The sequence below is a fragment of the Exophiala dermatitidis genome (genome assembly GCF_000230625.1).
Source record: "Exophiala dermatitidis NIH/UT8656 unplaced genomic scaffold supercont1.4, whole genome shotgun sequence".
NCBI classification, from domain to species: Eukaryota; Fungi; Ascomycota; class Eurotiomycetes; order Chaetothyriales; family Herpotrichiellaceae; genus Exophiala; species Exophiala dermatitidis.
In genome coordinates, this window is record NW_008751649.1 from 2,886,979 (window position 1) to 2,906,610 (window position 19,632).

At 52.2% G+C, this 19,632-nt stretch overlaps 9 protein-coding genes and 1 non-coding gene across 10 annotated transcripts; 7 read left to right on the forward strand and 3 right to left on the reverse strand.

The window, feature by feature from the left end:
• Window positions 1–4: 4 nt before the first annotated feature.
• HMPREF1120_05355 (uncharacterized protein) lies at window positions 5–1,708 on the reverse strand. Its single transcript, XM_009159526.1, has one exon. It carries the CDS (start codon window positions 1,424–1,426, stop codon window positions 518–520), a length of 909 nt encoding a protein of 302 aa, XP_009157774.1. The 5' UTR covers window positions 1,427–1,708; the 3' UTR covers window positions 5–517.
• Window positions 1,709–1,941: 233 nt separating this feature from the next.
• On the forward strand, window positions 1,942–4,791 carry HMPREF1120_05356 (DNA excision repair protein ERCC-4; the record flags this gene model as incomplete). The annotated part of the gene is made up of 1 exon (XM_009159527.1): window positions 1,942–4,791. The coding sequence occupies one exon, from the start codon at window positions 1,942–1,944 to the stop codon at window positions 4,789–4,791; it is 2,850 nt and encodes a 949-aa protein (XP_009157775.1).
• Window positions 4,792–4,975: 184 nt separating this feature from the next.
• HMPREF1120_09281 lies at window positions 4,976–5,091 on the forward strand. Its single transcript, XR_634400.1, has one exon. It is a non-coding gene; the product is annotated as a 5S ribosomal RNA (ribosomal RNA).
• A 126-nt stretch (window positions 5,092–5,217) lies between these two features.
• HMPREF1120_05357 (translation initiation factor eIF-1A) lies at window positions 5,218–6,453 on the reverse strand. Its single transcript, XM_009159528.1, has 2 exons — window positions 6,243–6,453; window positions 5,218–6,066 (listed from the first exon to the last, which is right to left on the reverse strand). Exons 1-2 carry the CDS (start codon window positions 6,261–6,263, stop codon window positions 5,638–5,640), a joined length of 450 nt encoding a protein of 149 aa, XP_009157776.1. The 5' UTR covers window positions 6,264–6,453; the 3' UTR covers window positions 5,218–5,637.
• A 324-nt stretch (window positions 6,454–6,777) lies between these two features.
• On the forward strand, window positions 6,778–7,338 carry HMPREF1120_05358 (uncharacterized protein; the record flags this gene model as incomplete). The annotated part of the gene is made up of 1 exon (XM_009159529.1): window positions 6,778–7,338. One exon carries the CDS (start codon window positions 6,778–6,780, stop codon window positions 7,336–7,338), a length of 561 nt encoding a protein of 186 aa, XP_009157777.1.
• A 674-nt stretch (window positions 7,339–8,012) lies between these two features.
• HMPREF1120_05359 (uncharacterized protein) lies at window positions 8,013–9,288 on the forward strand (the record flags this gene model as incomplete). The annotated part of the gene is made up of 2 exons (XM_009159530.1): window positions 8,013–8,084; window positions 8,140–9,288. 2 exons carry the CDS (start codon window positions 8,013–8,015, stop codon window positions 9,286–9,288), a joined length of 1,221 nt encoding a protein of 406 aa, XP_009157778.1.
• A 685-nt stretch (window positions 9,289–9,973) lies between these two features.
• On the reverse strand, window positions 9,974–12,661 carry HMPREF1120_05360 (MFS transporter, SP family, arabinose:H+ symporter). The gene is made up of 4 exons (XM_009159531.1): window positions 12,321–12,661; window positions 12,004–12,064; window positions 10,999–11,797; window positions 9,974–10,934 (listed from the first exon to the last, which is right to left on the reverse strand). Exons 2-4 carry the CDS (start codon window positions 12,040–12,042, stop codon window positions 10,282–10,284), a joined length of 1,491 nt encoding a protein of 496 aa, XP_009157779.1. The 5' UTR covers window positions 12,043–12,064; window positions 12,321–12,661; the 3' UTR covers window positions 9,974–10,281.
• A 639-nt stretch (window positions 12,662–13,300) lies between these two features.
• Window positions 13,301–14,404, forward strand: HMPREF1120_05361 (acetolactate synthase I/III small subunit; the record flags this gene model as incomplete). The annotated part of the gene is made up of 2 exons (XM_009159532.1): window positions 13,301–14,175; window positions 14,227–14,404. 2 exons carry the CDS (start codon window positions 13,301–13,303, stop codon window positions 14,402–14,404), a joined length of 1,053 nt encoding a protein of 350 aa, XP_009157780.1.
• Window positions 14,405–15,181: 777 nt separating this feature from the next.
• Window positions 15,182–15,967, forward strand: HMPREF1120_05362 (ubiquitin conjugation factor E4 B; the record flags this gene model as incomplete). Its single annotated transcript, XM_009159533.1, has 1 exon — window positions 15,182–15,967. One exon carries the CDS (start codon window positions 15,182–15,184, stop codon window positions 15,965–15,967), a length of 786 nt encoding a protein of 261 aa, XP_009157781.1.
• Window positions 15,968–16,995: 1,028 nt separating this feature from the next.
• On the forward strand, window positions 16,996–19,427 carry HMPREF1120_05363 (5-methyltetrahydropteroyltriglutamate-homocysteine methyltransferase; the record flags this gene model as incomplete). The annotated part of the gene is made up of 3 exons (XM_009159534.1): window positions 16,996–17,006; window positions 17,064–17,403; window positions 17,454–19,427. The coding sequence occupies 3 exons, from the start codon at window positions 16,996–16,998 to the stop codon at window positions 19,425–19,427; spliced, it is 2,325 nt and encodes a 774-aa protein (XP_009157782.1).
• Window positions 19,428–19,632: the final 205 nt, after the last annotated feature.

A 19,632-nucleotide genomic window follows, 5' to 3' on the forward strand; every position in this document is an offset into this window, starting at 1 on the left:
CTGGGGGATATTGGTCGTGTTTGCAGTTGCGACTGGAAATGCAATGATGGTCCAAAACGAAACAGGTCCAGATTGGGTGTTGGGCTGTCACTTGTTTTAAGGATGTGTTCGGACTGAGAGGAATCCTTTGTTGTTTCAAATGTTCGTCGTACGGAGGAGGGCTGACTTATCGTCTACCACAGGGTTGACCTGGCGTCTCCTTAGCCATAGGACGGTGGTGACGACCATTTCGAAGCCATATGTCACCCCTTTGATATGGCCTCTACCGAACGCGGATTCTGCCTTGTGGAAGCGGGAGTGCCTTCGCTAGTCGTGTCAACAGCGCTTCGTGCTTCTTCTTCTTTGTGTCACTGAAGAGTCACTGACCAAAAGAAGATGACGGCAATGTTCATGGCTCGACCATGTTCAACGACAGACCGAGACACCCACTCCTTACTCACAAATCCTGATCAGTGGATATCCTCGGATGATTTGGAGACGTCAACAGCACCCCGCTTCATTTTTCTTGGAGCTTATCTTAGGGGGGCGGGTGGCCTTCATGTAGCCCTTGTACGACCTTGAATATGTCTTCCGCAGATTTGCGTATAGAAGCGGAGCACCGGACAAATTTGTCGGGATGCCAGCGGTTTCGTTCTTGTTTAAGCCATTGGCAAGAATATTCGGGTGATTGTCGAAAAAAATCAGCAATTGCGTGGTCACAAGGCTGGCCTTGATTTTGCTTGGCTCTGCATTCAGTACATGAAGCAATGGGCGGGTAGGGGAATTCTTGTAGGCTCGATTTATCTTCTAGGCACGTTTTGGTGTGGTCATGCCACTTCTGAAAAGTCACAGAGGACGGTTCCGTGGGAGGAGCAGGAGTTACAGGGGACGGTTCCGTGGGAGGAGTGACAGGGGACGGTTCCGTGGGAGGAATGAATTGTTGGTAGGTGTTGGTGTCTTGCGGTGGAGGACCTCGACTGGCAGACTCGGAGCAAGTGCCGTAATTTGAGTGAGGCGATGTCCTGAAGTTTGCGAAACCTTCCGAGCTAGAGGACGCCGCTGAAACTCCGTGAAAATGTCGTGAGTCACCAGACACTCCTCGCGGCGTTGTTCTTTCTCTGCGTTCTCGGACGACCCGGAGAACAATCCTGATAGCGATTGGAACGATTTTGATGGCGATAAAGACAATCCAAAAGGTTATATAACCAATGGCCACAATTGTCAAAGCTCTCAGGATGATGTCAAAGAGATACGCCGCACCTGAGGCGTGCCAAAGCCAGGACAACAGTTTGATGACCCCCTTCGCCAACCACGACAGAGCTTTGACCAGTAGTCCTGTGAGGATACAGCCGACATGTTCGCATACCGAGACCTGCTTCCACTCAGTAAGGGGCCTTCTCCCGACAGAGGACACATCCACGAGAGGCGTCAACGCGGTAGGAGCCATTCTTTGGTAAAGTCAGCATTTCCTTGAACACTATCCTGTTCTTATGGCATTAGATAAAAGCGGAAGTGGGAACCACGATGAATCTGGTAAGCTTGAATTAAATCTGTTGATTCTGACATTGACAGATAGGTACAGAAGAAGGAGGGGTAGGAGCAGATTTAAACAGGTCACAACAGACGAAGCCTTCACTGTACGCCTTGCCACTGCCTTACCGCCTGCAGGTATCCTTCATTGCCAGTGCTCTCTCTACTGTCACGTCACAGTAGCGGTTGTGAAACCAACTACTAGTAATCAGGGTGTCTAATAAGTGTAGACAAAGAGCTCGTCCCGGTTCATCTTCTGCCATATGTACGGCAAGTAATATGGCCCGACTGTGCAGATTCCGCTGACACGACATGACACTCCTCCGGCTTGGCATCAAGACTTCATGACTCGGAGACAGCCTCCACTTCAGTCCTTCAGTCCGTCTGCTCAAACTGACTGCCCTTCAAGAACTCAACCTGGAACAATGTAAAATGCCGGCGGCATCGTCTCAGCCGCCGGTGGTCAAGCTATCGCTTCCACTACAATTCCAGCAGGAAATATACCGTTTGCTGCGCGCCGAAGATGTTCTCGTCATTCTTGCGCGAGGTCTTGGACTTCTCAAGATCGTCACGAACCTGCTCCACTCATATGACGCCGTAGGCAATTCCCTGGTGATCATTGTAGGGGCCGAAGACCGGGAAAACGAATGGATCGGCGAGGCTCTGGCAGAGCACTATGCCATGTCGAGGAGTCCCCTGGCCAAAGGGCTCAGAGTCATCAATACCGACAAGGCGACCGTGGCGGCACGCGAAAAGATTTACTCCGAAGGCGGCATCGTCTCGGTGACCAGTCGAATCCTGGTGGTGGATTTACTCTCGAAACTCTTAGACCCGGAGACCGTGACTGGGTTAGTTGTTCTCCATGCCGAACGCGTGGTTGCCACGAGCATCGAGGCTTTTATTGTCCGCATCTTTCGAGAACACAACAAAATCGGCTTTCTCAAAGCCTTCAGTGACGCGCCCGAGCCTCTAGCTTCGTCCTATGCACCGCTCGCCAGCTTGATGAGAACACTGTTCCTACGCAAGCCGTCACTTTGGCCCCGATTCCATGTCTCGGTTGCACAGAGCTTGGAGAGCAAGAAACGGGCCGATGTCATTGAACTGGAAGTGCCCATGACCCAAGCCATGCAAGCCATCCAGAATGCTGTTCTAGAGTGTGTCGAGGTCAGCATCTCTGAACTCAAAAAGGCAAACGCCGGGCTGGAGATGGACGACTGGACCCTTGACTCGGCCTTGCACCAGAATTTTGATGCTATTGTCCGGCGGCAGCTCGATCCCGTCTGGCACCGAGTCAGTTGGCGAACCAAACAGATAGCCAACGATCTGACTGTCCTTCGGTCCATCCTGCATTCTCTGCTAAGCTACGACTGTGTCTCGTTGCTGAAATACCTCGACACGGTGCTTGCCAGTCATTCGCCGCCGCCGGGATCGACGCGGCAGAACCAGTCGCCATGGTTGTTCCTGGATGCCGCGGCCACGATATTTCGATCCGCCCGGGATAGAGTGTATAAAGGGAAAATGGACGATGGTGGCAACAATGTCTTGCCGACGTCCAAACTACCGGATTCTCTAGCGCCTGTACTGGAAGAACAGCCCAAGTGGGCAGTGCTGGCCGAGATCCTGCAGGAAATCGAGACGGACGCCTATCTAAACCCCCAACTCAGAGACGACTCCAACCAGACTGTTTTGGTCATGTGCAACGATCAGAGGACGTGCCGACAGATCAAGGAATATCTACAGACGATGCACGTCAAACCCTTGCCGCAAGACATGAACGACGGCCAAGCTCCCCACGAAGTGGAAGAGGAGGAACAGAAGGGATCGGCTGAGTTTATGATGCGACGCAAGCTGCGCGAGTACCTTGGCTGGCGCAAGACGTTTGCCCAGGTCAGCGCTTCGTTGTTCGAGGAGAACCAGAAGTCCCTGAATGACATCAAAGGCGGTGCCGGCACGGCAGCAAGTCGACTCAACAGTAAAGCACCGGCCAACAAACGGCGACGGGTTCGAGGCGGAGGAAGCAGCGGCTTCAATCCCACGCGGACCATCAATGGCGCCGTAGCTGCTGTGGAAGACAAAGATGCCCAGGTGGCAGGACTCCTAGCGGAGCTGCGTCCCACAGAATCCGAAGCATTGCAGAAGGACGATGTGATTGTCGACGACCTCCGAGATGCCGGCGAGGACATGTTTGAACTATACGACCCATCCGACCAGGTAGTGGTGCACCCTTATGACGGCGACCAGGACGACCAGCTCCTGGAAGAACTGCGACCAAAGTATATCATCATGTACTCTCCCTCAGCCGACTTCATCCGCCGCGTCGAAGTATACCGATCCAGCCATTCAGACCGCAACGTGCGCGCCTACTTCATGTACTACGGAGGCAGTGTGGAAGAGCAGCGATACCTCTCGGCAGTACGGCGCGAAAAGGACGCCTTCACCAAACTGATCAAAGAACGGGGCAGCATGGCCGTGACCTTGACAGATAGTACAGTTGACCCTCAAGAAGCGTTCTTACGCACCGTCAACACCCGCATCGCCGGCGGCGGCCGACTCGCAGCCACAGCGGCGCCTCCGACCGTGGTGGTCGACGTGCGCGAGTTCCGCTCCGCGCTTCCCAGTCTCCTGCACGGCCGCAGCATGCAAATCGTCCCCTGCCAACTGACCGTAGGCGACTACGTTCTCTCTCCCCAAATTTGCGTCGAACGTAAATCCGTGCGCGATCTGATCGCCTCGTTCAAAAACGGCAGATTGTTCAACCAGGCCGAAACCATGCTGCAATACTACAAGTATTCGTTCTTATTGATCGAATTCGACCACAACAAGTCGTTTACCCTCGACCCGTTCGCCGATTTGACGTCGGTATCGACCTTGAAAATGGGACCCGATGCCGAAACAAAGGATCTGCAATCCAAATTGGTCCTACTTACTCTGGCGTTCCCCCGTCTCAAGGTCATCTGGTCATCTTCGCCGTACCAGACCGCCGAGATCTTTGAAGAGCTGAAAAAGCAGCAGGAGGAACCTGATCCGCTGAAAGCCGTTCAAATTGGCCTCGTTGATGACGAAGACCCAGATGACAAAACTTTCAATACTGTACCCCAGGATCTCCTTAGGACCATCCCTGGCGTCACGCCCAAGAATGCTAGCCGTTTGTACCTCGAGACCAAAAATGTCGCACAGGTCGCAAACATGAGTCTCGAGGAGTTGGATCCCCTTGTTGGAAAAGAGGCCGGTCGCCAAATCGTCCGCTTCTTCACAAAGAGTGTTTTTGACGATGAAGATTAGTGAAAGCAAGAAATGAGAGAGAAATTGACATGGCTAGGTATGACTGTTTGTCGAGTGTCATGACTGGGTGTCCTGTACTCTAGATAGATACATGTGCCAACCCCTTCAACATCTCCTCGGTGGCAAGAAGGATACAGTCTTTCTTGTTGTATATCATATGAACCACCACAATTATCCTCCGCAATCGGCCATAGGAACAAGAAAGCAGAACTTCCCGTCCGCTCAGTTGTACTTAAGCTTGTTGCCGGCTAGTTAGTAGTAACGTGGGTGACCAGTTGCGAATCCTGGCTGCTGATTGTTTTTTTTATTCTCTTGACATTTTCGGGAAATATCATGAACACTTTTCTGGGTGGTGGCTGCAACTATGGACGCAGACAGACTACGGGTGACTGGTTAGTATGCCATTCCAACTCGGTTCATTGTGACCCACTGGCATCAGGACTTGAGCAGACCATTTTAAGCAGGCAGTCTACATGGGACGAAACAGAAGTACGATGCCTGTCTTAACACTTTGCAGGGCGAAGACGACTGGACACATAGACGCGATGATCCCGGATGTTTTAAAAGGCAGGCGGACAACTGAAATGGCAGATAAATCAATCCGCAAGATAAAATTGGCGAAAAACAGAAACAGAAAATCTCAGTAGGAAAAACAAGCAAATCCATTTTTGTTTGCCGAACTCCATCGTCCCATAACATAACCATTTGTATTTATGAATGCTGTGCTGGGCAATGCAGCCTGCCTGACGATTTGAAAATCTGAACCGTGGTGACCAAAAAACCTCGACAAGTCGGATAACCGGATCCAAACAAAACAGCCACGGTGCGTATGCGTGTGTGCTCAGCTCAGATATCGTCAATGTCAACCTCCTTGTCTGAGTCGGTGTCACGATCCTCGTCGAATTCGACATTGTCCTCCAGACCTTCGTGGCCATAGGTGTCGGTTTCGTTGATTTTGGCACTCTCGGGAAGTTCGCCGTAGGCTTTCAGAGAACGGGCCTCGTCGGCGGAATATTTGAGGATCACGTCGCCTTTTTCGTCCTGGTAATCACGCAACGACAACAAAATAATGTCGCCTTGGTTGATCCACACCTTCTTCCGCAGCTTGCCCCGGATGTGTGCCAGACGCTTTTCTCCATCGAAGCAGAGCGCTTCGAGTCGGCCGTTGCCTAACATCTTGAGGACTTGGGCGTATTCTTGTCCTTCCTCCTTGAAGGTCAGTTCTCGCTTTTCATTGTCGTTTTCGTTCTTTCCACGACGTCGGTTTTTGCCTCCCTGGAAGTCACATGTCAGTATTAGAAATGATTATAGTGGCAGGGAGAGGTGCGTGTCAAAGGATGGGTTGTTGTGTATTTTCGTGGTTGCCACCAGGAGCCTGAGCGGCCAGCCAACTGATTTGTGTGCAGTTCATTTCGGGATGCGGTGAGATCTGTGGAGGTGGAATTACTCACCTTTCCCTTGTTCTTAGGCATTTTGAGATTCCTTCAGTGGTAGCACGGGTTTTTCTGTCTGTTTGGATATGTCGCAAGGAAAGCGCCGGGGGCGGTGATGTGTAGTGGAGGTGGTGTCAATGTGTGGAGTGTGTAAGTTGTAGAGAGAAAGACTTGCGAGGGCAAATATGAACAACGAGGTTGACGTTGTTGGTCGCTGACTGGCACTGGCACCTCACTTTTGGTGGGGCAAAAATTCCGGGCAGCGAGTGCACTGTCACTGCAGTACGGTCAATGTCTAGCGCAAGTCGCATGCGCCGCGAGAGACGCATTTCGAACTTTCTTCGCAGCAGGCCGCCAACAACCGCCGGCCTGCCCACTACTCCTACTACCATCCACAACTACTGCTGTTTTCTGTCGACGATGACGGTCCTGTTCGCCATGCTACGATAGCCACTGCAACGCTGGCCATCAATCGAGACTGCTCGCATCCCTGCCTCGAGATATCAGATAGCCATGCATTCAAGCCGGTTCAAGTTGATCGCGCACCGCAACCATGAGCCACCTGCATTCTCCGCTGGTGCCTCTCCGAATCCCTAACATCCATGGCCTGAAAGCGAGATTCGCACCTTTCCACGCACCCAAATCCCCCGACCAACGCATCATCAATGATCGCTTCAACCCAAGGCGCCTCAAGCTGCTGCATCAATACTCCAAGATCCTTCCGGATACCCTACAGTGGTCGGTCGTCTCCGCCGTGAGTACCAAGACGATTCCAAAGGCTGTCATGCGCAATCGTTTGAAGCGAAGATGGGCAAACGCTTTTGCAGACGCCTTAAGGAATACTGGTTATCATGCCAATGGACGGAGACTAGATGGCCCAAAGCATGGCCAAGACTACAAGGTCGGCCTGAAGGGGACTTTTGAAATCCATGCCTATTCCAAAGCTGGTCTCACTCTCGGGTATCACGAGCTGGTCTCTTCGTCAGAGGTTCTAGTCAAGGCGCTTGAGCAACAAATCCAGAAGGTGAACTTCAAACGTTCTCAGCCGACGGCACGGGAAGAAGGAAGACTTCCTAGGAAATCCGCATGGTCGACCTGGGAGGGGAGCGAGTGAGAATATCGCCCGAGCGGAGGGTTGTAGGAACTTCGACCCATGTACAACAACGCCGTACTATTACGACTTGGGAGAAGACATTGTGCAGTTGCATTCTATGCGTTCTCCTTTTCGACTAATATATTACGACTACCACTCGGCGCAGTCAGCATTCTGGCTATTATACGTGTATGATCTGTTGATCCCATGATAAATTGCTGGGATCGATCTCAACCTTGTGCCCTTGGCTATGGCAATAGCCAAGGGCTGGGCAAGGTAGGGTAAGGGGACTCTACGACACTGGCCCAACACGACAGGCATGCGATCTAGCTTGCAGTCGGTTATCAAGTAGTCAGAGCGTAGAGACAACCGTTCAATGACGCTGGCAAAGAGCGGTACATTTTGTGCAGAGTACATGCTTCCGCTGAGCGGACTATGATTATGTCAGCAGCATACAGCAACTTGAATGTTCCGGGCTGCGTGGCTCTGGCTTGAAGTTGGAGACCGACCACATGCGCGCGGTTCTAGTAACACCGTGGACTCCACGAACAACACCCTGCTGCTGTCCTCCACAATTCGACCCGGTAAACTCATGTCCCACGGCCATTCCTTTAGGTCTTGACGTTCCTGCATTCCTAACCTTGTCACTCGTTATTGGCGGCTCTTATAACCATTGACATCCTCCCGACTCCAAGATGCTGGTCTCCTTGACCGTGGGCAAGGTCGACGCCGGTGTCGCGGTCCTCCTCACCGAGGACAAACGATTGGTATGCAAACTAACGCGCTGATATGTTCTGGATTGTATGTCTAATTCGGCGGTAGATCGAGTTTCCTTCGATTCTTCTTCCCTCTTCCATCAATTCAGGATCTATCGTCGACATCACCGTTACTCAGAACCATGAGGCAGAAGAAAAGGCCCGGCAGGCATTCGCTGCTTTGCAAGACCAGATCCTGAACACTTATGGAATAAATACCCCTGCTACTCCGGTTTTGCGCCTTCGAAATGCCACTCAGACATCCCTCGTCCTCGAATGGGACCCAATCCAATTAGCCACGACGACTCTGCGGTCTCTGGCGCTGTACAGAAATGGAAGCAAGGCAGGCAACATTCCGCGACCGTTGGAAATGACGAGCACGAAAATAAGCGGATTGGCTGTGGATACGGAATACTCGTTCTACTTGGTCTTAAAGACAAGCGGAGGCACTTATACAAGCAACACATTGACCGCCAGGACTCATGCTATGAACAACCTCACCGGTATCACCGTGACTCCCGGAATCTTGCCTCCTCAACTGAGAGAAAGCCTGGAGGCCGCGGTGGAACGGATCGGCGCAAAGATAGTCGACACCGTCAGAATAGACACGACGCATTTCGTCTGCACAGAGGGCCGCGGGCGAGAATGGGAGAGGGCCAATGAGATGAACATTCCCGTGGTCCGGCCGGAATGGATAGAAGGCTGTGAGAGAGAAGGTAGGATAATTGGCGTTCGGGGTTATTACCTCGACGCGGACCCACGACAGCGACAGATTGGCTCCAACCCGTCGCTTGCCGGAAGATCATCTACCAGTGTACCGGCAACGACAACGACCCCTACTGGCGCACCACAGCAGTCTAGCCTCCCCGACAGGTCCAAAGCTGCAGGTGCAGGTCCCAAGAGTCCCGACCGTGAGAGCACTCTCAGCGGAGAGCCAGGGCCTGAAGTTGGACCGCAATCTCCACCTCCCGCCGAGAAGGAACTGCCGCCACCTCCTCCTGCCGACGCGGAAGACGAAGCGAGTAGCAGTGCAGATGAAGAAGCCCCGAATGATGAGAAGGCGGAAAAAGAGGAGTCTGATCAAGACGAAGAAGAAGCTGCGTCTTCCGACGAGGCTGGAAAAGACCATGAGCCACCTGTCCAAGACGAGCAACACCAGCAGGCCAAGGTTGAAGATGGGAAAGAAGGTGCAGAGATGGAAGATGTCGCATTATGATAAAGGGTATTACAAGTGCGGACACTCACATGTCTTGAGTGCCGGATGCTCTCCGTTTTCCATTTTCCCGGCGCGGAAGTGAACCACTGGCCGTCTTCGACTTTACTCTTGCGACAGTCCGGAGCCGCCTGAACCAGCTCAGTATTCACAGCGCTAATCTCGAGATAATCCACACCTCGTCCACGGTTCGATTGCGAATAGCAAAGAACAGTTGGGGATAATCAAAGAGCATTTTTCGAGAAAGAGATCGCGATAGCCGACACCTTGCGAGTTGATATCAACACATAGAATTGGACTTGAGAGCGGGAGAGTTTGGACGACACAGCAACACTCGCTCAAGTGTCCCCGGGGCACTATCATTCAGTGTGGAAGAATACTTATTTCGGACCCGGCTTGCTGGATCACCAGAAGAGATTCTGATCTGGGGATATGGGGAAGTCCATCATAATTATTACCCAATTGCAACTGCAACACATTCTCGCCGTAATCGGCAGTTGAGGAAGCCGGACTTGAATTCAGCTCGATTTCTTTGCGTAGGTAGTCTTGCCACACCTCGTTAAGATGTTCTGCTTCGCGCAGCCTTGCGCGTGGCAGAGGCGGAAATGGGATGCACGTGAAAATGATATTCAGCCTTCTGCTACCAGCGCAATCTCTCTTGACTTGTTTCATGTCGTAGTCTCGAACGCTGGCTAATATGGATTGTTTTCTTTCCTTTTTCCTTCGCTCGTTGATAGGTTCGAGGAAGTGTCGTTCGTCGTCCAATGACAGGTATAGAGCCATTACACACAGTACGTGATAGTTACAGCATGTACATATCTATATCTATCTGTCTGACGTTGTGGCTCAATACAGCACGCAAGGGCATTTTACAGTTCCACCTCGTTCTCCAGTACTAATATCGGCGTACTGTTTGAAAACTGCGCGTCTGCCAGGCCATGCTGTCCTATGCATGCGTCTGCCAGTGCTTCGAGAGAGTGTCCTCTTTTCCTTTTCCTACGACTCTCGGACCTGCACTTCATGCATCTGCATCCCACTGGTCTTCTTATCCCCTTCAATCCAAGTCTGCTCGACATCGTCGTCATCCCCTTTTGGCCCGAAAGAAGTCGGATTCTTAGTAGTCGAGAACAAAAAGTCGACCTGCTCCAAGGTCTTCCCACCCGTCTCCGGACACAAGAAAAACACAAACCCCACAGCGACCAGATTTCCAGCAAGAACCCAGATCCAGAACTTCCAACCGACATTTGTCAGCCCAATGGGCCCAGCAAAGACCGTAATAAAAGTCATGAGCCACTCTCCAAACCCCGTGAAAGCACCGCCGATATGGCGGTATTCGAGGGGCGCAATCTCGGAAGCGTACAACCAGACGCAGCCCTGCCATGCATAACCAAACACAAACAAAAAGATGAAAATTATACCTATCCCGGCCCATTGGATCGATGGCGTAGGAGGCACGGCTTGGAGAACCGTGAAAATCAACATGAGAACAGACATGAATATCGCGCCGTACATTAGGACTGAGCGTCGGCCGACTCGTTCGATGGTGAAGTAGAGGGGGACGCAGCCCAGCGCAAAGAAGATGTTGAGGACTCCTGCGAGAAGACTGACTAGGGAGGCGCGGGCGCCGACTTTGCTGAGGATGACGGAGCCTGGTAGTACCAAGAGCGTTAGGCACACCGTTCTAGAAAGTGGTCTTGTCTTTTCAATACGTACTGTAATATGCCATCAGACTCGACCCCATCCACTCCCGAATCATAGGCAGCCAGAAACAAATACACAGCCTCCTAATGATCTTCATGGGCGTTCTGTCGATGATACCCGAAGTCAAAAACAACTTCCAGTGCAGACTCGAACTGGCTTCATCCTCGGCCTCGATGGTCATGAGGATTTCGTTCTTCGTGGCCTGTACCTTTGGGGAATCCAACGGAGCATCGTGCAGTCGCATCAGGGCGGCATCTCCTTCATCGTGTCGTCCCTTGGCATAGTAATACCGAGGCGTGTCGGGAAGGAAGAACATGCACGTTCCGCCAATGAGGGCAAAGACACATTGAAATGCAATAGGGACGCGCCAGGAGAATTGGGCGTTGGATTTTGTGAACCCATAGTCGATCCAGTATGCTAGCGGAACACCTGAGATCAACATTATGGCGTTGAAGGCGTTGGCTGGACCGCGATCACCTATCTCCGCGCCCGTCTCGGCCAGGTATGTCGGCACGGCGCTCGAGATGCACCCGATGGCGAACCCGGTAATCACTCGTCCAACTGTGAGTTGGGCCACTGAGTTTGCTGTCGACTGGATCACGGAACCGATGACGGCAGCGATGTTGCCTAGAATGATTGTTCCTCGTCGTCCGATCCGGAATGAAAAGGTTGCCACGATCAGGCATGTGATGGCTGCTGAGAGACTGTATGAGCTGGATATCCATGGGATCACCCATTCGCCTGTTGGGTTGTCTATCGCGTCGAGAAATGGCTGGTGCAGGAGCACGCCTCCGAGGACTCCGGCGTCGTACTAGATGGAATGCCATGAGCAGGTCAGATAGGGAATGTTCTCGGGGTATAGATGTGGGACCAGTTCACTGTCGAGGCTCAGCACACCCGGCAGACGCCCGAGCAAAAGTTGAGTGGATTCCAGCACAGCAAGAGGATGACATGGACCTGGTGTTGAGTGTCCTTGCAGGGGCCATGAAGAAGAGGATGGTATGGGGAACCACTCACCCCGTACATCATGAAAGAAGTACCACAGATGAACTGCATCAGCCGGTACAGGCTTCGGCCCCTGAAAGATACGAACCCCATAGTTAGTCGCGGTGGAAACGATCAACCTGGTGACCAATGCGAACTGTGTATGGAAAACAATTCTGCTGGCTTAGTAGCGGACGCAGGTAGGTACCTGAAAGAAAGATATTGAAAAGAAGCCTTAAGACTCCCTAAGGAAGTCTTATGCCAGGAATTCGCGAGGAGCACGAGAGTTTGGATTTGCAGGACCTAGCCGTGAGGTAGAACGTGTCAAGGCAATCGGGGACGATTCCCACCTTCTTGTAAGAGAGGACGATTGCACCCATGTCCGGCCATTTCCATGGAACGGTTACTGTGTGCGATTGGGGTACCTCAGAGTCCGAGGTTACTGACTCTGATCAACACAGTTCAATTGCATTGCCCGCCAATTTTAGTGGAAGCCTCAAGACAGGTTGTCCGGGATTATGGCATTCTTTGGTATTTGATGGCAGTGAGTCTTTGCTAACTGTGGCCGGAGTAAGGCGAAGACCTCGGTAGTCACAATGCACCTGAGTCAGGCTCTACCAAGGCTCAATTACAGTCGACGCCGGCGTAGCCATACAGGCTGCAAGATTGGAGACGAGACTGCGAGTCAGAAACAATGAAGGACACTTTAATCGCACCATCTGTCGTCTAAACTCCGTGGATATAGGATGCGTTCAATCCCCGCATCCCGGGCGAGGCTGCATGCGGGGATGTGTCCTGTTATCGTTTCTCATCGTTGTCAAGGTCGAAGATGTTATTCCAGCGGCAACTGTTTATATGTTCCATAAATCTCAGAGACGTCAAGTACTCACGACGGAAAAGAGCGTGATTGGGAGCGCCCGACATAACCCACCCTGCCCATATTTTGTAGGTAGGACTTCAACACGGGGGTGTGAGCGGAGCTGTGACTTGCTCCCCGAGACTTGGGACTGGTCATGATTAGTCATTATTTTCTTAAAGCTGTTTAGCCTTACTAGGCACCTAGGGTGTGTGGACTGTCCGATTAAGCAGGTTTACCGAAGTTGGGGAAACTGCTTTTCTTTTCTCGGCTTAGCTCCAGGTTCCCGACATCGCTGGTTGCTCCTCTGCTCTCTGCCAGACCCTCGCCCGAAATTTGTGACTGCTCACTCGCTCGCAGATCGTACCACTCACCTACCGTCCAACGGCTGTGACTCACTATGCGATTGTGAAAAGCCCAGATTGTTGATGATTCTCTAAAGATTCCCCTGCTTCTCAACTTGCCGCCATCATCATGGCAGGCGCGCGCTTCTTTCTGTCCCTGGCCCTCCGAAGGGCCGCCCAATCATCGCGCAGCCAAACGAGGACTTCCATCGTCGATACCGCCATCCCTGCGTCGAGGCGCTCCAAGTCTACCAACTCTACATCTGCCCTCGCTTACAAGGCTCTTCATCGACGATCTCCTCTGCCTCTGCCAGTCTCCGACTACACCTCGCCTCAGTATGGCGCAGCTGCAGCCGTCTCTTCCATCCTTTACGAGACTCCAGTGGCATCTCAGGCACCGCCTAAGAAGCATATCCTGAACTGCTTGGTACAGAATGAGCCCGGTGTCCTGTCTCGCGTGTCTGGTATCCTGGCTGCTAGAGGGTTCAACATCGACTCTTTGGTCGTTTGTAACACCGAAGTGGAGGATCTGAGTCGAATGACGATTGTGTTGCAAGGACAAGACGGCGTCGTTGAGCAAGCCCGGAGACAGCTGGAAGACCTCGTGCCTGTCTGGGCTGTTCTGGACTACACCTCTTCCGCACTTGTGCAGCGCGAGCTCTTGTTGGCTAAAGTTTCCATCCTCGGCCCCGAGGTCTACGAGGAGCTCATGGAGCATCATCGTGAACTGACCAGCCCCGAGTACGAATCGAGCTCGATAGAAAATGCCGAGGAAAATGCCTCCAAAAGGCTTCAGGAACTCGAGTCGAACCACTCTGAAGAAGCAAGCATTGTCGAGCGCGCCAAAGAAATGCTTGGACAAGGTGCAAGCTATCACCCCAGTCGCCTCGCCGCCAGCCAGGCATTGCGCCATAAACATGAACATCTCGAAGCCATCACTCACTTGACCCATCAATTTGGGGGCAAGGTTCTCGATATTAGCACCAACAACTGCATCGTGGAAGTGTAAGTGGTCCCTCTCAGTGATTGTAGGCCAAAGTTCTGACATATAAATAGCTCGGCTAAGCCAAGTCGAATCGATTCTTTTATGAAACTGATCGCTCCCTTTGGTATTTTGGAGTCCACCAGAACCGGGTTGATGGCATTGCCTCGATCACCCCTGTATGGACCCAACGAGGAAAGTCAAAAGGATGCCGACGAAGTTGTGGATATTAGCACTCTACCTCCCGGTTGAGCGCTCGCACTTGTCCAATTTTTGCTCTGTGCCGTAGACGGGTGGTGTATTTGGATTGTGGATTCGAGTGCTCTGCTGCCGTTGAAGGTCCGTCGTGTAGACTGCTCCGAGTCTAGTCGAGAATTTAATACAGTTTGCCCGTCCATGGAGTCAACGCTCTCCTAGTCACGAAATCATTGACGACCAGGTCAGCCGTCAAGACCATGTTGACGGTGTTGAAAGTCCCGCGCTGGATTTAGTAACGGCTAATGGCCAAATTGTGATAGGTGGCAGCATACAGCGGCGAGGCTACTAGAGCGTGAAGCCAAATGTAGCAGGCCAGCCTTGCGCTAAAGCGGCGTCGGATGTAGCAGGCTTGCGACGGCGCCAACATCTCATCGTCATCACTGTTCCCTTCAAACAACAGATACTCAATTCTCAAGATCGTGCTAAGGAAGGATAGATTTGGCGTTGCTTCTGGTTTTCTGTGTATTCTGCTGTCACTTCTTCAGGCATGGCGTCGCGTATTTCAGGGTTGCCTTCTTTGCGCGAGTTCTTTCCCCCAACCCCACGAGCCGCCGACCTTCTCTTCAAGCTGTACAGGCTAATCTCGGTCGTGAGTATGCCCTGATAAAATTCTGAAGCCTCTCGCCAGCATGAGGGAATGCAGACATTCCTCGGATGCAGCAAGATGACATCCCTGCTTTGGTGTTAGTTTCATATAGTATAGTCCGCTCACAGAAAGCCAACGTATAGGTATCTCTTTTACAATGGACGCCGATCGGAAAGCTACAAGCAATGGGCAAGACATCGGCCAAGTCTCGCTTCAACCTCCCTGGTCGCTATGCTTGGTCCCTTGCGGAATCGACTGGACCCATCAATCTGCTCTACATTCTTTTGACTCTGCCAACGAAGCTCAAGCCTGAGCCTCACGCCGAGACCAGCTTCCTGGGTACCGGTCTTCCGGCTCAAAGAGAGATCCTGGCCGGCCTGTATGTCCTTCATTATGCATACCGTGCAGTCATCAGCCCTCTTTATCTGGCCCCGAGCATGTCTCCGATCCACCCGATCATCGCCGCAGCCATGGCTTTCCACCAGTTTGTGAACTCAAGCAACATTGCTTGCGGGCTAGTGTACTCTGCGAAGGACATTGAGCATGGCCCAATCATATCGTTTGCATCCATCTTCGGACTTTTTCTTTTTCTGCTAGGGTTCGCAGGGAACATACGCGCGGAGAACACATTGTTCAACCTGCGACGGGGAGCTGCAAAGCGCAAAGCGAAATCCGAAGGAAAGGCGCAAATCACCTACGACAAAGTTTACGTTGTCCCTCCCGCCGAGGGCCTGTTCAAATATGTTCTGTTCCCGCACTATGTGTTTGAGTGGATTGAATGGGCAGGGTACTGGATCCTTGCAGGTAGGTGGGGTCTTGGTTGGGGATACCGTAGCCCAGCCTTGTGGTTTTTGATAGTGGAGGTTGCAACAATGCTTCCTAGAGCGGTTTCAGGCAGGCGCTGGTATGAAGAGAAGTTTGGGAAACGGGCAGTGGCGGGTCGGGCTGGGGCGATTCCAGGGCTGCTATGATGCCACAAATACGATAAAGACAGGTACCTAGTGGTGGCATTGCGAAAGGATAGGCCATCATATCGTCAGCCAGGCTAAAATGTCGTTTGCATTAGATAGTACTTCGAAGCCACTGAGCGTCTGTCATCATGCGTAGCAAATAACAGTTGAACGTGAAGATAGAGGGTGACCAGTAGTAGTTGCGACATCAGAGCAAGTCCAGTCATGGGAGTTCGGAGACATTTGAAGAAGAGCAAGTTATCTTACTAATTATCCTGCTTTATTCTGGAATGGCGTGTCTGAAACTCGTAGTAGCCAACATTGTATAGATTATGATACAGCACCAAACCTGCGAGAGCCGTTGATCGGAAGATCTTTCCATGCAGAGACGGCTTCCTATCTTTCGATGCTTCCTCGTCGCGGAGACATTCAAACTCTCCGCCCTGGAGTACAGGGTTCAATTTCAATAATGCAGGCTCCGCTCGACAGGGTCTCGCCGGTGGTCGGCGACTAACGGCGAATGGGGGAAACAGCTGATTGAGCAATTGGAGGGCATTGGATAGGGTAGTGTAAGGTACTGTACTAGTAGCCATTGCTCTTACAGTACTAGTGCCTTAGATTGCCGAGTAACGGTGCTAGAAATGGATACGCGCTCAGCCAAAACGCGAACGACAACATTGTACTACGGCGGTGCTAGTAACTTAAGCCAGATGCTGCCGCAAATGCTGGCCCGAATTGCAACGGTGATTGGCAGATGCAGCCACAAGGCCACCGCAGGCTCCTAAGGCCACCTTTAGACCACCGCAGCCTCCCGTCACGTCAAAGCTCAACGTGAAATTTTTCGAAGCCAGATCTCGAACCCCTCCAGACTGTCCCTTGCAACATCATTTCCCTCCCTAACCGCTCCATCAACCTCCCTTCTTCTCTCCATCCTCTTCTCTACACCCCGTTCCTCCCTCATCAATCCATTCATCAATCACTACCCAGGAATCTGTAGTGAAACCATTTTTTCCAGATTCCGTCAGCCCGTCTTTCGACGTTTGTTCAAGATGGTTCAATCGTAAGTCTCGACATCCAAGTCAAATTCCAATGGACCAGTCTTCTGACAAGTACGCAGTTCAATCCTCGGTTTCCCTCGCATGGGAGTCAACCGAGACTTGAAGAAGGCCACCGAAGCGTACTGGGGCGGCAAGATTTCTCATGACGACCTAGTCGCTGAAGGAAAGAGACTCAGACTGGCACACTGGAAGATTCAACAAGATGCAGGCATCGACATCATTCCAAGCAATGACTTTGCTTTCTATGATCATGTCCTTGACCACATCCAGCTCTTCAACGTGATTCCCGAGCGGTACACCAAGAACAACCTTGCCCCTCTTGACCAATACTTTGCCATGGGTCGCGGTCTGCAGCGACCTGCCACCGACAGTGCCCCTGCTGTCGATGTGCCCGCATTGGTGAGTAAATTGGCCCCATCGGATATCGGACTGTCAACTAACACATGCAGGAAATGGTGAAATGGTTCGACTCAAACTACCACTACGTCAAGCCTACCCTTCAAGACAACCAGACCTTCAAGCTTGCCTCCGACCCCAAACCAGTTAGAGAGTTCCTTGAGGCAAAAGAGGCTGGAATTATCACTCGGCCCGTCCTGCTTGGACCAGTCTCGTTCCTTCACCTGGGCAAGGCTGACCGTGGTCAATCAATTGACCCCATCACTGCTTTGGACAAGTTGCTGCCTCTTTACGAAGATCTGCTCAAGCAGTTGAAGGAGGCTGGTGCCGAATCTGTTCAGATCGACGAGCCTATCTTGGTCTTTGACCTGCCGAAGCGAGTCAAGGATGCCTTCAAGCCCGCATACGAGAAGCTGGGAAGCCTCGGAGCCACCGCACCCAAGATTGTGCTTGCCACCTACTTTGGTGACATTGTCCACAACGTCGACGTTTTGGAGTATCTGAAGAACATCTATGCTATCCACGTCGATCTTGTGCGCAACCCAGAGCAACTCGAAACCGTCCTCGCTGCTCTTGGACCCCAGCAGGTCCTGTCCGCTGGTGTTGTTGATGGCCGAAACATCTGGAAGACCAACTTCAAGCGCGCTATTGAAATCGTCGAGTCTGCCATTCAGAAATTGGGCAAGGACCGTGTCATTGTCGCCAGCTCCAGCTCTCTTCTCCACACCCCTCACACTCTTGCCAGCGAGAAGAAGCTGGACCCCGAGATTGCCGACTGGTTCAGCTTTGCCTGCGAAAAGGCTAAAGAACTTTCGGTCATCGCAAAGGCTGTCACTGATGGTCCGGCCTCTGTCAGAGAGGCTCTCGAGGCCAATGCCAAGTCCATGCATGCTCGTGCCTCTTCCAGCCGAACCAACGACCAGGCGGTCAAGGAACGTCAAAGCAAGGTCACTGAAGAGATGCACGACCGCAAGTCGCCTTTCGCCATCCGTATCTCGGAGCAACAGAAACGACTAAACCTCCCTCTTTTCCCGACCACCACCATTGGATCCTTCCCCCAGACCAAGGATATCCGTATCCAGCGAAACAAGTTTACCAAGGGTGAAATCTCGGCTGAAGAGTATGAGAAGTTCATTGAGAAGGAGATTGAAATGGTTGTCAAGATCCAGGAGGAGCTTGACCTGGACGTCTTCGTCCACGGCGAGCCTGAGCGAAATGACATGGTCCAATACTTTGGTGAGCGGTTGAACGGCTATGCTTTCACCACCCACGGCTGGGTTCAGTCTTATGGCTCTCGATGTGTCCGACCGCCCATTGTTGTTGGAGATATCTCTCGGCCTGCTCCAATGACTGTCAAGGAGTCCAAGTTCGCTGCTTCAATCTCACCGAAGCCAATGAAGGGTATGCTCACAGGTCCCATCACCTGCCTGAGATGGTCCTTCCCTCGTGACGACATCCACCAATCTGTTCAGGCCCAACAGCTGGCTCTCGCTCTCCGCGATGAAGTCGTCGACCTTGAGAAGGCGGGCATTTTCGTCATCCAGGTTGACGAGCCTGCTCTGCGTGAGGGTCTGCCTCTGCGCTCCGGCAAGGAGCGAACCGACTACCTAAAATGGGCTGTCGACTCTTTCCGCCTGGCCACTGCCGGAGTGGAGGACGCCACCCAGATTCACAGCCATTTCTGCTACTCGGAGTTCCAGGACTTCTTCTACGCCATTGCTGCCCTCGATGCAGATGTTCTTTCTATTGAGAACAGCAAGTCTGATGCCAAGCTTCTGAAAGTCTTTGTTGATGAAGCTTACCCGCGTCACATCGGACCGGGTGTCTACGATATCCACTCTCCTCGTGTTCCCTCGGAGCAGGAGATTCGTGACCGCATTGCCGAGATGCTGCAGTATCTGAAGCCAGATCAACTCTGGATCGACCCTGACTGTGGTCTCAAGACCCGTCAGTGGACGGAGACCAAGGCTGCCTTGACCAACATGGTCAACGCGGCCAAGTACTTCCGTGCTCAGTATTCCAAGTAAGCGTGCCTCTGCAGTGGATGTTTTTCTGCTGGTTTTTGTATGCTCGATCAATCAACATGATCCGAGCCACGGCGCAAACGGTATGATCGGAATTGATGGATGAACTGGACGAAAAGTGTTTTCAACATGATACCACGATCGCATGGGAGCTGGCAAAAGTCGATCTTAACATCGGCGTTTTTGGCTGGCTCTGAACCAGATGGGG